This window comes from Leguminivora glycinivorella, chromosome 6 (genome assembly GCF_023078275.1).
Source record: "Leguminivora glycinivorella isolate SPB_JAAS2020 chromosome 6, LegGlyc_1.1, whole genome shotgun sequence".
Classification (NCBI taxonomy): domain Eukaryota; kingdom Metazoa; phylum Arthropoda; class Insecta; order Lepidoptera; family Tortricidae; genus Leguminivora; species Leguminivora glycinivorella.
In genome coordinates, this window is record NC_062976.1 from 22,742,137 (window position 1) to 22,761,783 (window position 19,647).

Consider the following 19,647-nt stretch of genomic DNA (forward strand, 5'->3'; position numbering starts at 1 on the left):
GTCAGAGTTGCAGTGCGGTAATGGTGTTATTTCTAATGAGAATGCATCAGACAGGGTGTCCAGTGGTCTTTTTCTCTACGCGTTTCAGTCCATTTGTCCGTTGATGATGCTACGCTAAATGTGTTTGACTTTGTAAATGCCTTTTATCTATAAGGTAATACAACATTCACACACAAACACACATCTTCATTGTGTTTATTACAATTATTACGATTTGGTCTTTTGCTGGATATTTGACTTTATAATTGTAAACGTTGTGCTTTTGTTTTTGTCCATAATGCAACATTCTCTACATTCCTTAGGGTTCTTTCTTGAATGTTTAGACTTTTAAACGCTGTTTTGTAGTGTTCATCTTAGCGACATAATCTTTTCGCCATGCACAGGTATCGTAAGCAACCCGTATGTTCGGTTGAAATCTTGCGACATAATTTTGAAGTAGATATCTTTAACCGATTGAGATGAAATTTTCCACACATATTATGTCACAATAAATGCAATATTATGGTATGATGGAGCTGATCTGTTGAGTGGTGATGGAGCAGAAAGGTGGTCATAGAAACTGTAATAAAATGTCGTATCCCCATCGATTAAGGAGTTTTTAGAAACGTCTCGGAGAGCAGTAGATGACTGTTGAAAGAAAAGTACAGTCGGCGATTAAAGCTTGTGCCAAAAAAGAGTTTTTGCGAAAAACCTTATTTTATTCTATTTTTTTCTGATGCCGGACCACATGGCACTAGTTATAGTTATAGTGGTTATAGGCAATACCGTGAGATTCTCGGATATTGAACACTTGAGTTTGAATGCAATTTGCCGCTATTTATACACGCCGAGGCTTGCTTCCGGCTTCGCAGGTTACAGTTGTATTTCTAGTTTATTTACTTTTAATTGAAGCATTGTATGTAGTTAGTTAAACAATTCGACATTTGGTGAGTTTAATATATAATACTTACTTCAACATAAGAATTCCGGTCAAAAAGTCATATAAAAGTGAGCATACACCCATATTAAAGGCCGGCAACGCACTTCCACACCTGGTGTTTCGGGTGTCCATGGGCGGCAGTGATCGCTTACCATCAGGCGACTTGTCTGCTCGTTTTCCTATTTCAAAAAAAACACACGGAAGATGGTTTAAAAAGGAATCCTTGTAAAGAACAAAGCTATTAAAAGCTCAACTTTCAGATTAAGTTCAGAACAGATAAATAGTTATTTGTTATACAAGGGGGCAAAGTTGTATTTTAACGCCGAGTGTGGCATTGAAAAACGAGCAAGTGAAAGGATTCTATAGTTGAACCACGAGCGAAGCGAGTGGTTCGAGAATAGAATCCTGAACTTGCGAGTTTTTTAACACACGAGAAGTAAAATACATTTGCACCCGAGTGTAACACAAAACTTTTCCCCTCACTATAGCGAGGAAACTACAAAGCAAAAATTGCGTTTATCACTGCTTCCAGTAGTTCCACAGTTGGTAAATCATCTTTATTACTAGATTCACCTACTTTTATCAATTTTAAAGCAGTTAATTTGACTTTATTCAAGGTCAAATTACTTTACTCACTAGTGGATAAAATGCGTTTTTACCCGCTGGTATTAAAGGACAAAACACGTGTTTCCGAGCTAGTGAGGGGAAAAAACTATTCTAATACTACTCTTATCTAAACTAGGTTTATCTACATTTGATGTAGATTTGTATATTTTATTGGTATCAGTGTGGATAAAGTGGATATATAAAATCTTTCCAAACATTGTTAAGATTCATTCTCTTCTTCTCCAGGGGCAGAATGGAAGCTTCTCTCCGAAGACGCGAAGCGACCCTTCATCGACGAAGCGAAGCGTCTCCGAGCCATGCACATGAAGGAACACCCTGACTACAAGTACAGGCCACGGCGGAAACCTAAGACCTTGAGAAAGGAGGGCTATCCGTACTCCATACCGTACCCTAGCGTACCTATGGACGCGTTAAGAGCTGGTGAGTTTAAAATTTACTTCTCTTACTAAGCGAAGCTTCGTCGAAGCAAAGAGGATCGAGTATTATAGAGAGTTACTGTCAAAGTAAAATGTGTTATCACAGTGCATAGACAGCCATCTCTCGACACAGGTTTAAAACTTTTGAACCTCAGTGACCATTTGGCCCGTATTCTTAGCTTAATATGTGTTAAAATGTCAAATATTAATATTAGCGCCATCTAGCCGAGCGTCCCCCAAAGGTGTATCGCCATCTCACCGTACCTTTTTCTGTATGGTTTTGAGGTACGTTTTTTTCTTAGACTTTATCTGTCTATACGGAGACAAATACAGGCCTCGGCGGAAACCTAAAACGTTAAAAAAAGAGGTCAAAGAGGGATATCCTGTACTCCATAGCTTATCTTAGATAGCGTGCCTATGGATGCATTAAGAGCTGGTGAGTATTTCAAATTCTTGAAGCAAAGCTTCGTCGAAGCGAAGCTTCGTCGAAGCGTCTGTGAATGAAGTAAGTATGCTGCATACTCTGCGTTAATCTGAACCATGGACAAACTGGGATTATAGTGACTATCTTAAGTCGATATCGTGGGTGAGTTTATCGTATGTTTGCCTTTTCAACTCTATTTATTTACATGAACATATTTACATAATTATATAAGAAACTAAGACTAAACTTAAAAGCTAGCTTGTCTAAAATAGGCCCTTGAGGCATTGTACCAAGGATACTGGCGACATTTCCTCACGTTGTGCAAGGAAGGAGCCAGCTCTTCGGTCACCAGTTACCTCAACCAGACGCTTCGTGATTTCCATTTTGATTTCAACTTAGAACTAAAAGTATTGTATCAATAGGCATATTATCTTGAATGCGAGACACGTTCCACGTAGCACATTCGGCTCTTACAACCCCTTTTTAAGAATATAGTAAACATTTATATATGTTGTATACCTACTACTTTAGCACGAAGAGTATAATAGCATGTATATGTGATACGCTGTCGTTTAATCAGACTATGTTTAACTTATATTTTGATCATTTAAAACCAATAAATATGTAAAGGAATAAACTATTTTAAACTACTCTCCCAACACATCTTTCTATCATTCTTAACTAAAGAAAAATTAAGTCGAATTGAGAACGTCCTTTTTTTGAAGTCGGTTAAAAAGTGCAAAGATTTTCTTACTCTAAATATGCGTAAAGTTTAGCAGATACTTTTAAAACATCGTCCGTGCATAATTTACTAACTAACTAAAAAGAAACCTAAGAAACTTTCAAACAACTCCGATAACCGATGCAATACTTCCAAGGAAGCCTTTTTAATAACAGGTCGCAGTCGTTGACCCCCGGATAAAACCCTTTACAAAGATCTTTCAATAATTTAAATCGCCTGTCAATACGACAGAGGGCGCGAATGACGCACCCCACTAGCCTTTGTTGAACTGTCAACTGTCACATGCAAGTTTAAAGTTTTCATATTTAGGGGGGGTTTATAGTGCGTAATAATGGGTGAGTGTGGTTTAGAATACACGCCTAATATGTGTAAAGGGAAAATCGAAGTAATCTTTAGTCCCTTTTCACATTATCCGATCCGATATCGAATAAAAAAAAAAATTAAAAAAGACATTCTTACACAAATTGACTGAGGCCCACGGTAAGCTCAAGAAAGCTTGTGTTGTGGGTACTCGGACAACGATATATATAATATATAAATACTTATATACTTACATAGATACTTGATATTTGCCAGTCGCTTTTCGGTGAAGGAAAATATCGTGAGGAAACCGGACTAATTCCAATAAGGTCTAGTTTACCCTTCGGGTTGGAAGGTCAGATGGCAGTCGCTTTCGTAAAACTAGCGCCTACGCCAAAATCTAGGGATTAGTTGTCAAGGCGGACCCCAGGCTCCCGTGAGTCATGGCAAATGCCAGGATAACGCAAGGAGGATGATGACTTATATACATAGAAAACATCCATGACTCTGGAACAAATATCTGTGCTCATCACACAAATAAATGCCCTTACCGGGATTCGAAACCGGGACCGCGGCGTAGCAGGCAGGGTCACTAGTGTCACTACCGACTGCGCCAGACCGGTCGTCGAATCTCGGATTTCAATGGAAAAAAATCTAAGATGGCCCCTGTGTATGGAATATCGGTTCTACATCCGATATGGATAATGTGAAAACGCACTTAGGGTAAATACAACTTATGGTCGAGACAGACGGACTGCGTCCTAAATCTGTTACCATACCTAGGTAATTAATATTATAAATGTGTCTGTCTGTTTGTCCATATTTCATGATTTTCACGGCAAAACGGAGCGACGAAATGACTGGATTTTTTAAGTGAAGATAGTGAAAGAGATGGAGAGTGACAGGCTACTTTTTGTCTCTTTTTAACCTCCCACTTCCCTAAAATGAGAGGGGGGGGGGTTATGGAGCATTCCGTAGTTTTCGAATTTGACGAGAGCTTCGCTCCGCGGGTAAAAGCTAGTACATACATAAATACATATATAATTCCCCCGACGCAAAAACGAAGGGGTGTTATAAGTTTCACGTGTCTGTCTGTCTGTCTGTCCGTCTGTCTGTCTGTCTGTCTGTCTGTTTGGCTGTCTGTCTGTGTGTGTGTCTGTCTGTGGCATCGTAGCTCCCGAACGGATGAACCGATTTTGATATAGTTTTTTTGTCTGAAAGCTGAGTTAGTCGGGAGTGTTCTTAGCCATGTTTCATGAAAATCGGTCCACTATGTCGCGGTCGGGGGTTTTTTCAAAATTTTAATTTTGTGGTTAGGTTATGTATATTTAAAAAAAAATACTATTTCTAATAGCACCTAATGTTGAGCTATAAAACGACTTCTTTACTCAGCCCAAAAGGTCGGGGCTATTTTTTTATTTATGTAAGGAGATTTTTTTTTTGTATTTCGATTAAATTTCATAAATTAGTAGTACCAACGTTTTGTATACTAATCAAAATAACAACAAACACGTTACCAACTTTATGTCACTCGCACCCATTTCTCCACGAATCACGCAATATTGAAATATTGAAAATACCGTTATCGAAACACGAAAAAACAGCTGTTTCTGTTAAAAAAAACCGTTGTCACGAAGATCGTGACCAGTGCTGGTGCAATGGACGCTGTGCTGCCTTTGGTGCTTTCCAGTAACTAAGCGAGTTAGTCGAAATAAGGAAGTAGGTACGACCTGCGAAATTGCGTGGAGAAATTATGAATGAATTCATTGATTAATTCGCCATACACTTTTGCAGCTCAATGTAAGTACAGTCGAGTCGAGTTCATAAATATGTGTACATTTTTTCAACTTATTGCATCGAGTTAAGGTGAAGAAATGTATACACATATTTATGAACTCGACTGTACCTGTACTTGTAGACAAGTGTGTCACGTAGCGACACCTAGTGAGTATCAGTGTTACTAACCATATTTTTGTACTTTCATAATTTTATTTACTAAACACTCAATAAGTGTCTGTCGCACTATTACGGATGGAGACAGAGCGATTGATGGCTTGTCTACTTTTACTTCACACCTTATGTCGTCTCAGCTTAACTTACCTCACCTACCTTACCTTACCAGACCTACCTCAGACTCACCTTACCTTACCTCATCACACGAACCTTATCTCAAATCGACTCGACTCTTTAAATCCTTCATTTTGGTGGTTGAAAATGGTGTGATGCGGAGAGATGAGTCTTGTAATAAACCTCTAGAAGGAATGTAACAAGAAAGGAAAAAAGAGGAAAAGATGAATTGACTGTGTGAGAGATGATATAAAACGAAAGTGAGTGGTGAGATGACTAGCCTATCTATAGGTGTGTCATATACCGATCGGCCACAAAAATGTAAGCGATTGCTTTGTTGAAAATGATACCAAAGTGACTTAAAACCTAAACTTGACGTAAGACGTCATCGTGAAACCCTGCTCGTGAGTGTAGGTACAACTACTTACCATTCAACTCGCCTTGTCAATCACCTGCCAATCTAAACGCAGCACGCAGCGTTTCGTAATGTCAGTAAAGTAGTTCCGATGACATCCGAAGAATGGATCGTTTAGTTTGCTCCGGCTTGCCTTTGTTTGTGTAAATGGACTAAATTGAATTCGCTTGATCAGAATACTGGACTAATTGACTGTGATACAAATAAAGTGTTGTAACTAATAGATATTCGCATAGAAATATCAGAAATAGGTACACACACTGAGAGACAATACTACCAGTTTTCATGTTCGTTCAACACGTTTTTTGGTTAAAATAGCGCCTACGTGCTCTTTGGTTCAAACAACAAGCTACTTGTCATTTGAATCGGCAATATATTTGAACCAACAAGTCGATTTTATAAAAACAACCTGACACATATTGTTTTAAACATACGTTTGGCTGATTCAAACGGATAAACCGCAACAAGTCGAACTTGTTAAATTCACAATGCAAATTTCTCTCAGTGCAGTGTACTCGTAGGTACACACACCATTTTTGGATATATTTACTTGACAAAAGTACCGACATTTTGTGGTTGGTGTGAGATGCGTCAATAAAATTTAACGTGAGGGTAGATGATGCAAAGTAGACCTAGGTTAAAATTGATTTAGCTCTATAATTAAAAAAATTTATTATCTTCGAGTATATGTAGACCCGACGTAATGTCATGTCCGAAACGTCAGGTTAAATATAAACGTAAGTTTTACGCGATTAAGTCCCGTTTTAATTTAATTATATGAGTGAAGATCGTGTTAGTTTAAATCAATATATATGTAGACTGACAATAAATTCAATAAGTTGTACATCTCACCAATATATTGATTTGAATTTGAACGGGGGCGACCCTTCCACTTTATAATTTCTATATTCTTTTCCGACTAGACATTGACCGGAACCGAGATTACTTTTCTGGTTTAGATTCAAAACTCTTGCCATAAGAATGTCGACTTAAGTTCCGTAGAAAATTTTTATATTATACACTAACGTAACCCCGTGTCTTGCGTGGGCGACGGTCGCTCGACCGTCGCCGTCGCGTCTCATACTTCCATGTCGATAAGGTTTGATTTCGTATGCGTCGCATCGCCGTCGCGCGACCATCGCGCGGCCGTCGCCCACGCAAGCCAAGGCGTTAGTCACCTACTTTAAAAGTTGTTGACTTCACGTGCAATTACGCAATACCCTTTGATAACATAGAATTCCGAATGTCCAACAAAGTAAGCCGTAAACTGTTGGCACGTTTTATAAACGAGTATCACAGCGATCGTAAACCTTTACAATGCGTAATGAAAGCTAAAATGGCCGCGTGACACCTGCCTACGCGTTCGATGTAATTTTACTGTAAGTTTAATTGTATTGTACGAATTACTGAGAGGTACTTTTGGTTTGAAAGGAAAATGTAATTTATTGTTTTTAAATGGCACGTCATACCTACAAACTTTTAGGGTGTTATGAAGGGAGTGCTTTTGGGGATAATTAATGAATAAATGATTTAAAAGCCTGAATTACATCCGTCATATTTTAAGTCTACCTGTGAGAAAAAGAAAACTCTTTATTTACATGAACATATTTACATAATTTTGGGGATAATTAATGAATAAATGATTTAAAAGCCTGAATTACATCCGTCATATTTTAAGTCTACCTGTGAGAAAAAGAAAACTCTTTATTTACATGAACATATCTTATACTATTAAACGAGCAATTCTTGTATATTTATTTATTTATTTATTTATTTATTTATATATTTATTTATATATACCGACGATCTCGGAAACCGCTCTAACGATTTCGCTGAAATTTGTTTTGTGGGGGTTTTCGGGGGTGAAAAATCGATCTAGCGTAGCCTTAGATCCCGGAAAACGCGAATTTTCGAGTTTTCATGAGTTTTTCTTTCGCATTTGTAAACGTAAAATATGGTCCTTAATTTCGCCGCGCGCGCATCGATTCCGCTTAGCTCAGTCGCACGAGGTCGGTCTAATGTACGCAGATAGATCGTAGGTGTCAGGGTTTCGAATCCCGGCCATTAAGTTTTTGTTTTTTGTCTTTTTTTTTGTTTTTGTATTTATAAGAGTTTTTTTTTATCTAAAGACGTGATATATTAAAATAGAACCGAGCGAAGCTCGGTCGCCCAGATATTTTACATAATTATATAAGAAACTATGTCTAAACTTCAAAGCTAGCTAATGTCTAAAATAGGCCCTTGAGGCCTTGCCGGTGGCTTGAGGATACAACATCAAGGATACTGGCGACACTTCCTCGCTGTATCGTAATGCTGATACGTTATGCGAGGAAGTCGCCAGCTCTTCTGTCATCAGTTACCTCAACCAGACGCTTCGCGAAAACAAAGTATAAAATACAAGTGCGGAAAAGGAAAAACACAACCAAAAGGAATATTAATAAAAACTAGTTAGGAATTAAATTTAGTTTTTTTAGCCTAATGGGCATATTTCCCAATACATACTAAAATAACGTTTACTTATAGGTAGGTAAGTAAAACTACTGAAACTATTAGTTCACTGGGTAGATTTGACCCCTTGGTGAGACTTACTAATCGTGGGCGGGGCGCACGTGTGTACCGACCCTTATGTAAGGGCAACCGCACACTGGCTTTTAAGTTAATTGATGTCGCGGTGAAACTAGTACAGTTGGTCTGGGGTAGTGGGTCTGGGTTCCACTTGTAGGATATTAAAGTTTTAATAATAAGCAAAAGTCAACCTTGCAACACCCACAAATGACGACATATTTGCGCCTTGGTGCATATTTTTTTAAATCCACAAATTCGTCTGATTTTTTTTTATGTGGCCTTATGATGAGCCGAGCTTTTTCTTTTTTAAGCTCTTTCGCTCATGATCGGAGAGCAATGATACTTAGATTATTCTCATTTTATTGTATGGTTTGCGTCTTTTCTATAGATATCTCAATGTTGAATAAAAACCAACTTTCTACGATGAAATTAACCTGTACCCGCGATTTATAATTTTCAGTAATTCAAGATTCCCTTAAAATATGTGATATTTTGGCCATTTTTTTCAAAGTAGTAGTAGTAAAACACTTTATTGTACCAGAAAATAATACAACACACAAAAAAAGAGCTTATCATTAGTACAAAGGTGAACTTTTTTTTTGATTTGGAAATTTTATGAGAAAAAGTGTCCCAAGGTTTTTTTTCATTCCGTTCCCATTTTTTCATACATTTTGTATGGCATACATCTACCAGAATCGCGAGGTCTTTCGCGATTCTTAGTATAAATCGCGTAAAAAATACCCATGTTACAAAAAAGTGGGGTGGACAAATTTGCAAAAACTTTTTATATATATTTTTTATTTTACTTGTGCTGTTTTCAAGAAAGAAAGCATCAATTACCATAAGAACGAAACTTGCCTGAAAACGTCACGTCGTGTATATAACCAGGTAATTAACTTTAATTATATTTTCTAAACACGTGACCTTTTTCCGAACTGTGACCCATTACCGATTGCCCAACCATTTGTTTTGCTACCATTTCCAAACCGCTGAACTGTCAAATTTCTCCGTCGTAGGCGGGGCCGCACGTGTGCCACTACCCTTAGCTAAGGGCGGCCACACACTGGCTTTTAAGTTAATTGATGTCGCCGTTGGGGTGAATAATTAATCTTTAAAATTAAATTTTGGTGTAATGCGTTGTTGAGGTCGAATTTTTGTGGTGTTATAATTTATTTTATTAGTGGTTTTCGGTAGTATTTCGATAATGGAGTTTTTTGTACCATCGTTTGTGTTTGTGGCTGTGGTGTAAAATTATGACCTCCTATAGATATTTTGTGTTTCTTTTCTATGCATAACCGCCACAAGGATCAGCAATATCAGCATACATTACTTACTTACTTACTTCACTGGCTCAGCGACCCAAAAAGGATCTTGGCCTTCGACACAAGAGATCGCCACTCTGCCCTATCCTGCGCCACTTCACGCCAGTTGGGTACACCAAGTGCGGACAGGTCTTTCAGGGCTTCCTCGCACCAGCGATATATGGGACGCCCACGCGGACGTTTTCCACCCGGGCGTCCCACATATGCTCTTCTCACACCACGATCCTCTCCCATCCTTTCCAGGTGGCCAAGCCAGCGGAGTCGTGTCATCAGCATACATTAATAAAATAAAATGATGCTATGGAAACTGGTTAGGTTTCTATTTTCGATTCGCTTAGTGGTGGTCTGGAGGCTAAAATAGTACATTTCGTTATAAGTGCGAGAAGTATGTCATTACTTCACGAGTCCCGAGACATTTCATTTGTCCCGGGACGAGTGAAGAATGACATTCTCGCACGTGTGACGAACGACGTTTTTTAATACAGTTGCGAAAAAACACTACTACAACGAAATAAAACAATCATCAATTTTCCCATGGACATTGACGGATTATTTGACAATTCAAAGGCGTATTTTTGAAGCTTTTAAACTTGCGTGCATATTTTCGAGTTTGCTATTCATCTAACATAATTTATTTCATTGAGTGCCATAAAAACATAAACATTTACGATTTGGGACGATTCTTTAATGTACAACTACTTTACGATCCATTTATGCCCCGACGTATTGCAAATAACGTAAAATAATTATGACAAATCGCGTAACCTATTGAGGTTTTTGAACGTGCATTAAGTTAAAACATGGTAGACGCCTCTGCTTTGACAGTAGAAGACGCGTTTCATTCCAATCATGTTCTGTTTACACGACTCATTATAACCGATTTTTCAAAGCATAAACCATTTTATAAATTATGTTTAGCATGACTAAAAGTAAACAATTACATATGAAAATTAACGTTTTAAATATTAATCACTTAATAGTATGTTTATAGTTTTATTCTGTCTTAGTAGACTAGACTAATATGAAAACAGCTCGGTAAGTAGTTGTAAAATGGAACGTATACTTCTTTTTACGCACTAGTTCGTAAAATACAACTTCTCGCACGCTAAACAGCCAAAAAACGGGCACTTTTTGAGCAACTGTATTAAAAAATATTTTTTTCCTAAATACTCCTTCATCTTTTCATGGATGTGATGATTTTTTTACAATAAAATCTCAAGAACTTAATAGGCACTTAAATACGAGCGATATTGCGTCCTCAGTTTCCATTTAGTTCACTATTTTATTCAAAAACACATTTTTAACCCCCGACGCAAAAACGAAGGGGTGTTATAAGTTTGACGTGTCTGTCTGTGTGTATGTCTGTCTGTCTGTCTGTCTGTCTGTCTGTTTGTCTGTTTGTCTGTCTGTCTGTGTGTGTGTGTCTGTCTGTGGCATCGTAGCTCTCGAACGGATGAACCGATTTTGATTTAGTTTTTTTTTGTCTGAAAGCTGAGTTAGTCGGGAGTGTTCTTAGCCATGTTTCATGAAAATCGGTCCACTAGGTCGCGGTCGGGGGTTTTTTCAAAATTTTAATTTTGTGGTTAGGTTATTTAAAATGCCCCTTATCTTTACCACTGAAGTACCATATAACTACACATATCTAAACCTACTGAGGACCCTATAAAAAGGGCTATTACACACGTGACTGACACGTGTCGCTAAAGGCCCGCACACACTGACATTAGCTTGAATATAGGGTAAGTTCACACTGAGGGTTACATATCTTTGATTTTACATTGACGGTTTGTAAAAGTGTTATGTCAAGAAAGTGTGAGATTCAGAAGATATCGTTACCATTATACTTATCACTCAAGGGTAACATATAACCAGGCCTCGGATTATTTTTCGCATGGTAAGATGAAAGAAAACTATGGAGTCGATATTAAAACTAAACTTTAATTCATATTCATACTCATACTCACTAATTTTCTTAGTCCCGTAATACTTTTGTCCCTTGTGCAGGTTGACAGATCGAAAATGTTAATCGAAAATTAATCTTACTGAATGAAATTAAAATTATTTATGTGGTGTGATTTGGGAAGCCTTTTGCTTGGTAAAGGGTTACATTTACCCTGTAACTATATCAAATTAGTTACTATTTTGTTTGGTTCAGACTACTTTGTTGCGGTAAACGTAATGCTAAGTACTAGCTGATTTATCAAAAATCATTTGCATGTCAATGTCATGTCAATCATTCACGACGCGATGTGTCACTTAATTATTTATTGCAATCGGTGCGTGCAATAATTACGTAAACAATTATGTCTGATCCGCAAGTTTCTGCAATTTTATGGAAAAAGTTGCCATTATTTACTCGTTTTACAATTGTAATTTTGAAATGGACAATGCACATGCCATACCTTGTCAAGATTTTGAGGCACTAATCCCTGTAACTATGGATATTGGAAACTAGGAGCACATTACGAAAGTAATGTTTTATTTTATTTTATTTTTATTTACAATATAATTTATTTCTATTCATATGATTTATTTTATTTATAATTTAATTTCGTTCTTAATTAAATGAATGAGTATGAGTATGGATATAAATAACAATTTAATTTTAATATCGACTCCATAGTTTTTTTTTCATCTTACCATGCGAAAAATAATCCGAGGCCTGCATATAACATTCATAAACGTTAAATACTTATACTTTAGGGTGGCCCAAAAAATTTTTTTTTAAATATTTAATCCGGGCACCCCCTGATTCTATTTCATTAGTCCATAAGATAACCCGTGCCAAATTTCAACGATCTACGTTATGCCTAACACGGTGCTCAAGGACTCTCAACTTTTCTTTTTACTGACATTACCAAGTGTATTGGCTGTATACTGAAGTTCGGTTAACCGTCTTGTAAACTTACTTTTAAAGTGTTCCGAAGAAATCTTTTCGTTTATAAAGTATTACTTTCGAAGTAAATGACATTTCCGTTGAAATAGTTAAGCCTCCGTTTTGTTTTTAAACATCAATAGTTCATATTTAAATAATGACAGCAATCCGAAAAACGGATACTGTGTTCCTTGTAGGAGTGAGAGATTTGGATCCACTTGCCGCGTTAACACAACTTCCAACTATAAGACAAGTCTTTTTAAGATTACATGGAGCTAATAGAGTTGACGATGCTCATTTTCAAGCTTACAAGGCGTGAATTGGCACAGCTTGAGCGTTTTGTCAAGTTTGGAGCCCTATTTTATACAAGAGCATGGACTCATGTTGCTTTGGCAACAGAAGCTGCCACGTCAGACCTAAACTTATGGTTGAATCTTGAAAAGTACGGCTCTGTGGACCCTGAAGTCTCTAAGTGTGCTAAACAGGTCCTGCAACGGCATTTGTGGTATCTGTCAGATGAACTAGTTGGGCTAGCTCTCTTCTCTGACACAGTTACCGACCGACAAGAAAAAAATTGTCAAGGGGATGGCAAAGTCAACGCAAAGTGCTCGATCGGTAAAGGGAAATGCGTCTCTTCCCAGAAAAGGAGTCACCCTTGGCGACTTTGATCCTACGCGAACTGGAAGATTGCTTACACTTCTGATGATTGACGACTCGTTTTTGTCATTGCCACCTCATAAATGGAAAGAAGAGCAAAGTTATAAGAAGGGAAAAGAGCGAGTGTCACAGCTTAGAGTAGTTAATGATATTCCCGCACACTTAGATATTGATGAGCACCGTCTTCCTCGTTTACCAGGACATTGAAACTTTAACAAAATATTGTTATAGGGTAGTGTAAAAAAACTAGGGGGTGCCCCACCCAAATTTAAAAAAAAAATTTTTTTCATACAACTGTGGGCCACCCTATTATACTTATCATAACCAATACAAATATAACCAATATAAATATTTCAAAAAATTAAATAATGATACACAGTCACAGTTTCGTTTTCTTTCCACACCTTATTTGCCAGGAGTGGCACTGAAGCTTTGGTAGTTTCGTGTGCTCTGCCTACCCCTTTATGGGATACAGGCGTGATTGTATTGTATGTAAATAATGATTTAATTTAAACTACATTAAAACGTTTAAATAGGAAAATAATGATTTTGTTAAACTACATTAAAACGTTTAAATAGGAACTAACCAATACATCATAATTATTTCAATAAATAAAAAATGATTTCATTTACATCATATTTCAAAAAATTAAATAATAATTCCATTTATACTTCATTCAAACGTTTAAATAGGAACATATAATTATGAGCAAATTTTCGTCCCATCCCTGACCATAATAATACAGTCATTATAAATCCTGATGTTGATGACCCTAATGATAGTATTAGGATTGGTACCCATTAAGGTCGTAAGGGCGTTGTACACAAGCCAAATTAGTAATGTTTTCGGCTAATAGGTAGGTATTGGTGTCAAGTTAAATGTCTCAGGTCTCAGACAAGTCAAGAGTAAATAGGTATCTCATAGGTAAGCGTGCTCCACCGTAGACCGCATCATCACATACCATCAGGTGTGATCGTGGTCAAACGTCTACCTATTCATACTAAAAAAAACAACATTTTATCATACTGTATACACACAAAGAGCTTCAAGAATAAAACGTCCCACTTTGTCGGTTATACATATGAATAAAAAGCGGCTTTTTAATAAAGTGGGACGGCACACTCACAAAATAGGCAAAATATTTCCAGTAGAAAATATGAGAACGCTAACACTGTGGTCCATTGTGAAACTCTCTTACTAAATTATTTGTAAGAAAGTAACGACCAAGGTAACGAAAATCAGGACGACCATTTTATGCCATCAGAAGACTTAACGTCAAACTATATCTGGTACCTATTATACTATTTAATATTATTGTACATACCAAACCGAACTGTCATAAAAACATACCGAAACCTAAAAAAATGATACATTCTAATAACACTTTCAATTTTCTTGTTTTAAGCACCCTAAAAAGAGGGTACATGGGAGTCGTTGGTAGACCAAGTGAAAAAGAACAAGTCAAAGTTTCAATTCAACGCGGGAATATGAAATTAGATCTAACATGTTGCAGAAACATTTGAATTAATACCTGTGTTTGTACATATTAGAAAATATTAATAGGACTGAAACAACTGCTACATATTTTAATTTCAAATAAAAGATGAATGCTTTTCTTCTGCAGCCACATTTTTCATTACAAAGTAATTGTTCCAATTCAATTTATAAATTCAAACAATTGAATACGCTATAACACCTCTAGTTTAAAAAGGTCTTAATATGCTATAAAATATAGAAGACTTGCTACCTTTTTTAGAGGTTACGTAGTATACACAGTGCTCGCCTGACCAAACAGTTTCATAATAATTAGGTTATTGTTTCGCAAGCTGTGTGCTGTGAATGTTTGTAGAGTACATTGTATGTACGGCCTACGTAGCTATAAGTATTGAAATGTGTTTTCAATGTAATAATGCTAATTGACGCAATTTGTTCTGATGTTTGCTCATTATTGTTCTGAGAACAATTGTTCTGAATGATAAATGTATTTTCATTAATTATAAATAACATTTTTATGATATTTCTCTTTATTATATGGATAACAAAGTGATTATTGTCGGTATTGTTATGTGTAATGTATGTATGTTCGTTCAGTTACCAGATTATTCTTAAATTATAATGTTTCTACGGTTATATGAAATTATTTATACGACTCGCTTGAAATTCAATTTATGAAACTACATATTAATTCTAGGTAGGTACTTTATTGTAATCTATGTGCAAATGAAGGGTAGGTACTAGAGCGATTGGTCCTTGTCTAGGACGACCAAGGAAATCTACCACTGCTTTATACGTTGTCTTCGACAAAACTTCTAGTCCGTATTTGATGTTACTTTAAGTACTGACACAACCCTTCCAGAGATCGACCTAGATCCAAACTATAATGCAAGAAAAATGATAACGCGAGCTCAAGCGTTTTATTGCCCTGCTCGTCACTTTGGTTGGGGGCAACTATAGGGAGATTGTATTATAGGTACTAGGTCTCCTATTGACGAGTGATCGTGTTGACGACCAGTCTGGCTTAGTCTTAGGGCCTGTTGCATCAACCACATTTTAACAAACACATTAACGGCACGGAGGGTTTGGTGTAATCAACCCTTACGGCCCAGCCACGACATTGGTCTAAGCGCGACAGCGGTGAGCGTCATACGTGCGAATGAAAAGTCCCATCGCCGCGTCTCGCTCCAACGTATGCCCGCCGCTCACCGCTGTCGCGCTTAGACTAATGTCGTGGCTGAGCCGTTAGTGTCTCCCTAATTACTACTGAAAACTACCAAAATACATGTCAAGATTCATGGACTAAAAGCATTGAGTAAAAGAGTTCTAGTAGCGAGTTATTGTCCTTCTATTTTAAGTGAATCAAACAAATTCCAAGGACATAAAACAAATAACATGCACCTGTGTCAACGTAAGTAGCTGTAACATTACAACAAATGAACTGATGTAGACTTTATGTTGGTAGAATAAAGGTTACTTATGGACAATTTAGAGTGGCCATGGTACAATCATCTACAGTAGAATCGTACATGAATAATAAGTTCGTTTTCACATCATCCGATCTATTCAGAGACCATATTCTCAAATCCGCAACGCAGGCTTCGTCAACTGAATACAAAATCCGTTATTAGCTACAAGCTTCGTCAAAAAGTAAGACAATGGAAAATCCGCAACATGCATCGTCAATAAACTAAACCTAAAAGTACATATTAAAAAAAAAAAAAAAAAAAAACACACACACACACACCTACAACTCAAAAACACCCTGCAAGTCGCCACCAACAGGCAGCGTGCCCAAAAGGCTGGCCGCATTGCCTCGCTGAATGGCGATGCTTATTCTCTGACATTCATCATCATCCGATCCGGTATCGGATGTCGGAAGGATTTCAATAGAAAAGATCCTTAGAAGATAAAAAAAAAAAAAGTAAAAAGTATTTATTAAGCAAACACAAAATAAACATATTGGTACATCTGGCGGACCCCAAACTAGGCTGAGCCTGTATCTTGGGACCCTAGAGTGCGAGCAAAATTAGAATTATTACTTAGGTTTATGAAGACTGGAAGAGCCAAGGTAACATTATTTACTACTTGGCGCCTGTAACGTATGGCTTGGCTAGATGGCGCCTGTAACGTATGGGATATCGGTCCTATATCCGATATCGGATCTGATAATATGAAAACGCACTAAGGATTCAATTTAATCCAAAAGGAAGGCTTTTGAATTCATCGTGTAAAATATTCCTAAATGATTGTAATAGTAGAATAGTCGGTTAGGTAGTTAATTTATAATTTATAAAAATAACCGGAGACAACACTCTTCTATAAAAAAAACCTATTCAATGCTAAATCAATGCACTTAAACGAAGTTCCCACCGCTTCTGTATATTCCATACGGTTTAAAAACTACTGAACTAATTTTTAAGCGGGTTTCAGTTAATAGAAATAAAAAATTATGGTGTAAAATTTAAAATTTCGTGTGACTTAGCTGAACTTTAAGAAAACCGGACACTATTCAGACTGTACTATCCCGATGAAACCACACAACGTGTATGCACCCTATTGGACCTATTGTCCTCCCATAAAAGGACTACGAGGTCTTTTATCGAACGACTCACGGAATGTCCTGTGCAAACGTTGTCAGTAGTGACCAAAAAAGTTCGTGCGGTTTTAGTCGTCGCTCGCTAAAAAGACATGTTTTGACCTGTTATGATTTCTAGCTCCCAGCATTTAGTATCAACATAACGTGCACAGACTCGTCAGTTTATTGAGGCACTCCCTCTTGTTAATACGCTTTTCTTAACCAAATTATTTTTGACCAAAATGTCTGTCAATGCTTGTGTGATTCGGGCTTGCTTGCTTTACGAATTTAAACTCGGCACCAAAGCTGCAGAAGCGTCTCGTAAAATATGTACGGCATTCGGTGAAAATGCAGTATCAGAACGCACTGCATAAAAGTGGTTTCAAAGGTTCTTGTCTGGTGACGAGTCGCTTGAAGATTTACCTCGTTCGGGAAGACCCTCTGTTATTGACGATAAAGAATTACAGGCTGTCATAGAAAATGACTCAAAATTAACTTGTCAGGAACTTTCGCAAATGTTTGGTGTTAGTGACGAAACAATTCGTTTGCACTTACATCAGTTAGGTAAGTCATGGAAGCTAAGTAGATGGGTCCCTCATGAATTATCAGACGAACACAGGTTTCATCGAGTATCAGTTTGTTCAGCAATGCTTTCGCGCTATAAAACCGAGCCGTTTTTGGACTGTTTACTTACAGCTGATGAAAAATGGATTGTGTACTATAACACAAAACGAACCCATCACTGGTTATCCCCAAACCAACCAGTACCACATACATCGAAGACTCCAATTCATTGCCAGAAGATCATGCTTTGTGTGTGGTGGACCGCTGCTGGTATAATACACTACGAGTTTCTTCCCGAGGGTCAATCAATTACTGCCGAAGTCTACTCGATGCAGCTCGATCGTGTACACAAATCTTTACTTCAGAAACATCCTGGACTAGTTAACCGGAAGAAAGTAATATTCTTACAAGACAACGCTAGGCCACACGTTGCCAAGCTCACTCTGGAAAAAATCAAGGTTTTAAAATGGGAGTTACTACCTCATCCTCCGTATTCTCCTGACATGTCTCCAACGGATTATCACCTTTTCTTGGCTTTAAATAATCATATGACAAATAAAAAATTTCGTAATCAAGTTGATATCGAAGAGGAGGTTGCCAAGTTTTTTGCTTCCAAAAGTAGAAGCTTTTACGAGGACGGGATAAATAAACTAGTATTTCGTTGGAAAAGAATTGTAGAATGCGAGGGTGCTTATATAAATGAATAAATGTTTTTATAAATAAATCTACAAGACTTTGATATTTATCATAAAAACCGCACGAAATTTTTTGGTCACCAGATACTTTTGTTCGTATAGTCAAAGACATAAATGTAACTCCGTATAGACAGATAGTCCAAAAAAAACGTACCTCAAAGCCATACAGAAAAAGGTACGGTGACCTAGATGGCGATACACCTTTGGGGGACGCTAGGCTAGATGACGCTAATATTAATATTTGACATTTTAACACATATCAAGCTAAAAATATGGGCCAAATTGTCAAATCTGACGTACAAAAGTTTTAAGTCTGTGTCGAGAGATGGCAGTCTATGCACTGTGATTACAAATTTTACTTTGACAGTAACTCTATAATACTCGATCCTCTTTGGTATAGTATAGTAATCAGTTGGATCCTTCGTTTATTGACGTAGTAACCTGTGTTTGTCTATGCAGTTTTTAGGAATGTTTTTAATTATATTTTTAAATTAAAAACGGTAGGTATTATAACGTTTCTAAAATTACCTAAAAGTCTTAGTTTCAATATCTATATTTTTTATACTCAAGTTGCAAGTATTATGTACCTACCTAAAGTGTTACTTTACTAGGTTGTAACTAAGTTGCTAGTTACTAGGCTAGATGAATCAACAAAAAAAGTTGAATACCTATTTTTTGTTGAAGGTAAAGATTTTTCGAGAAAATGTCCAGCTTTATACTGATGTACCCAGTTATCGCAAAAATGATTCAGCATCCGTCTGCCAAAACACTCAAATTTTTTACTCTGTTTACGAACGAACCACTTCATCCCTTAAACGTATAGATTCGTCACCCTCAAAATAGATCACCGGTCCGATATCCAGCAAATGACAAGCGAAAATTCGCCCAAAAATACCCGATAAGCAAAAACGGCGTAAGTGCCAGCGTCGGCTGTGTTGCTGACGTTGCTCTTGGTTCGCGAGTTGAAGTTTCGAGCGTATCAGTGA

At 37.2% G+C, this 19,647-nt stretch overlaps 1 protein-coding gene across 1 annotated transcript in view; it reads left to right on the forward strand.

The window, feature by feature from the left end:
* The window catches only part of LOC125227272 (transcription factor Sox-21-B-like), an 83,248-nt gene that overhangs the window by 38,509 nt on the left and 25,092 nt on the right, over nt 1-19,647 (forward strand). Inside the window, exon 3 of the mRNA XM_048131531.1 lies at nt 1,772-1,966. Coding sequence (XP_047987488.1) covers nt 1,772-1,966 — 195 coding nt within the window. The remainder of the gene's footprint in view (nt 1-1,771; nt 1,967-19,647) is intronic.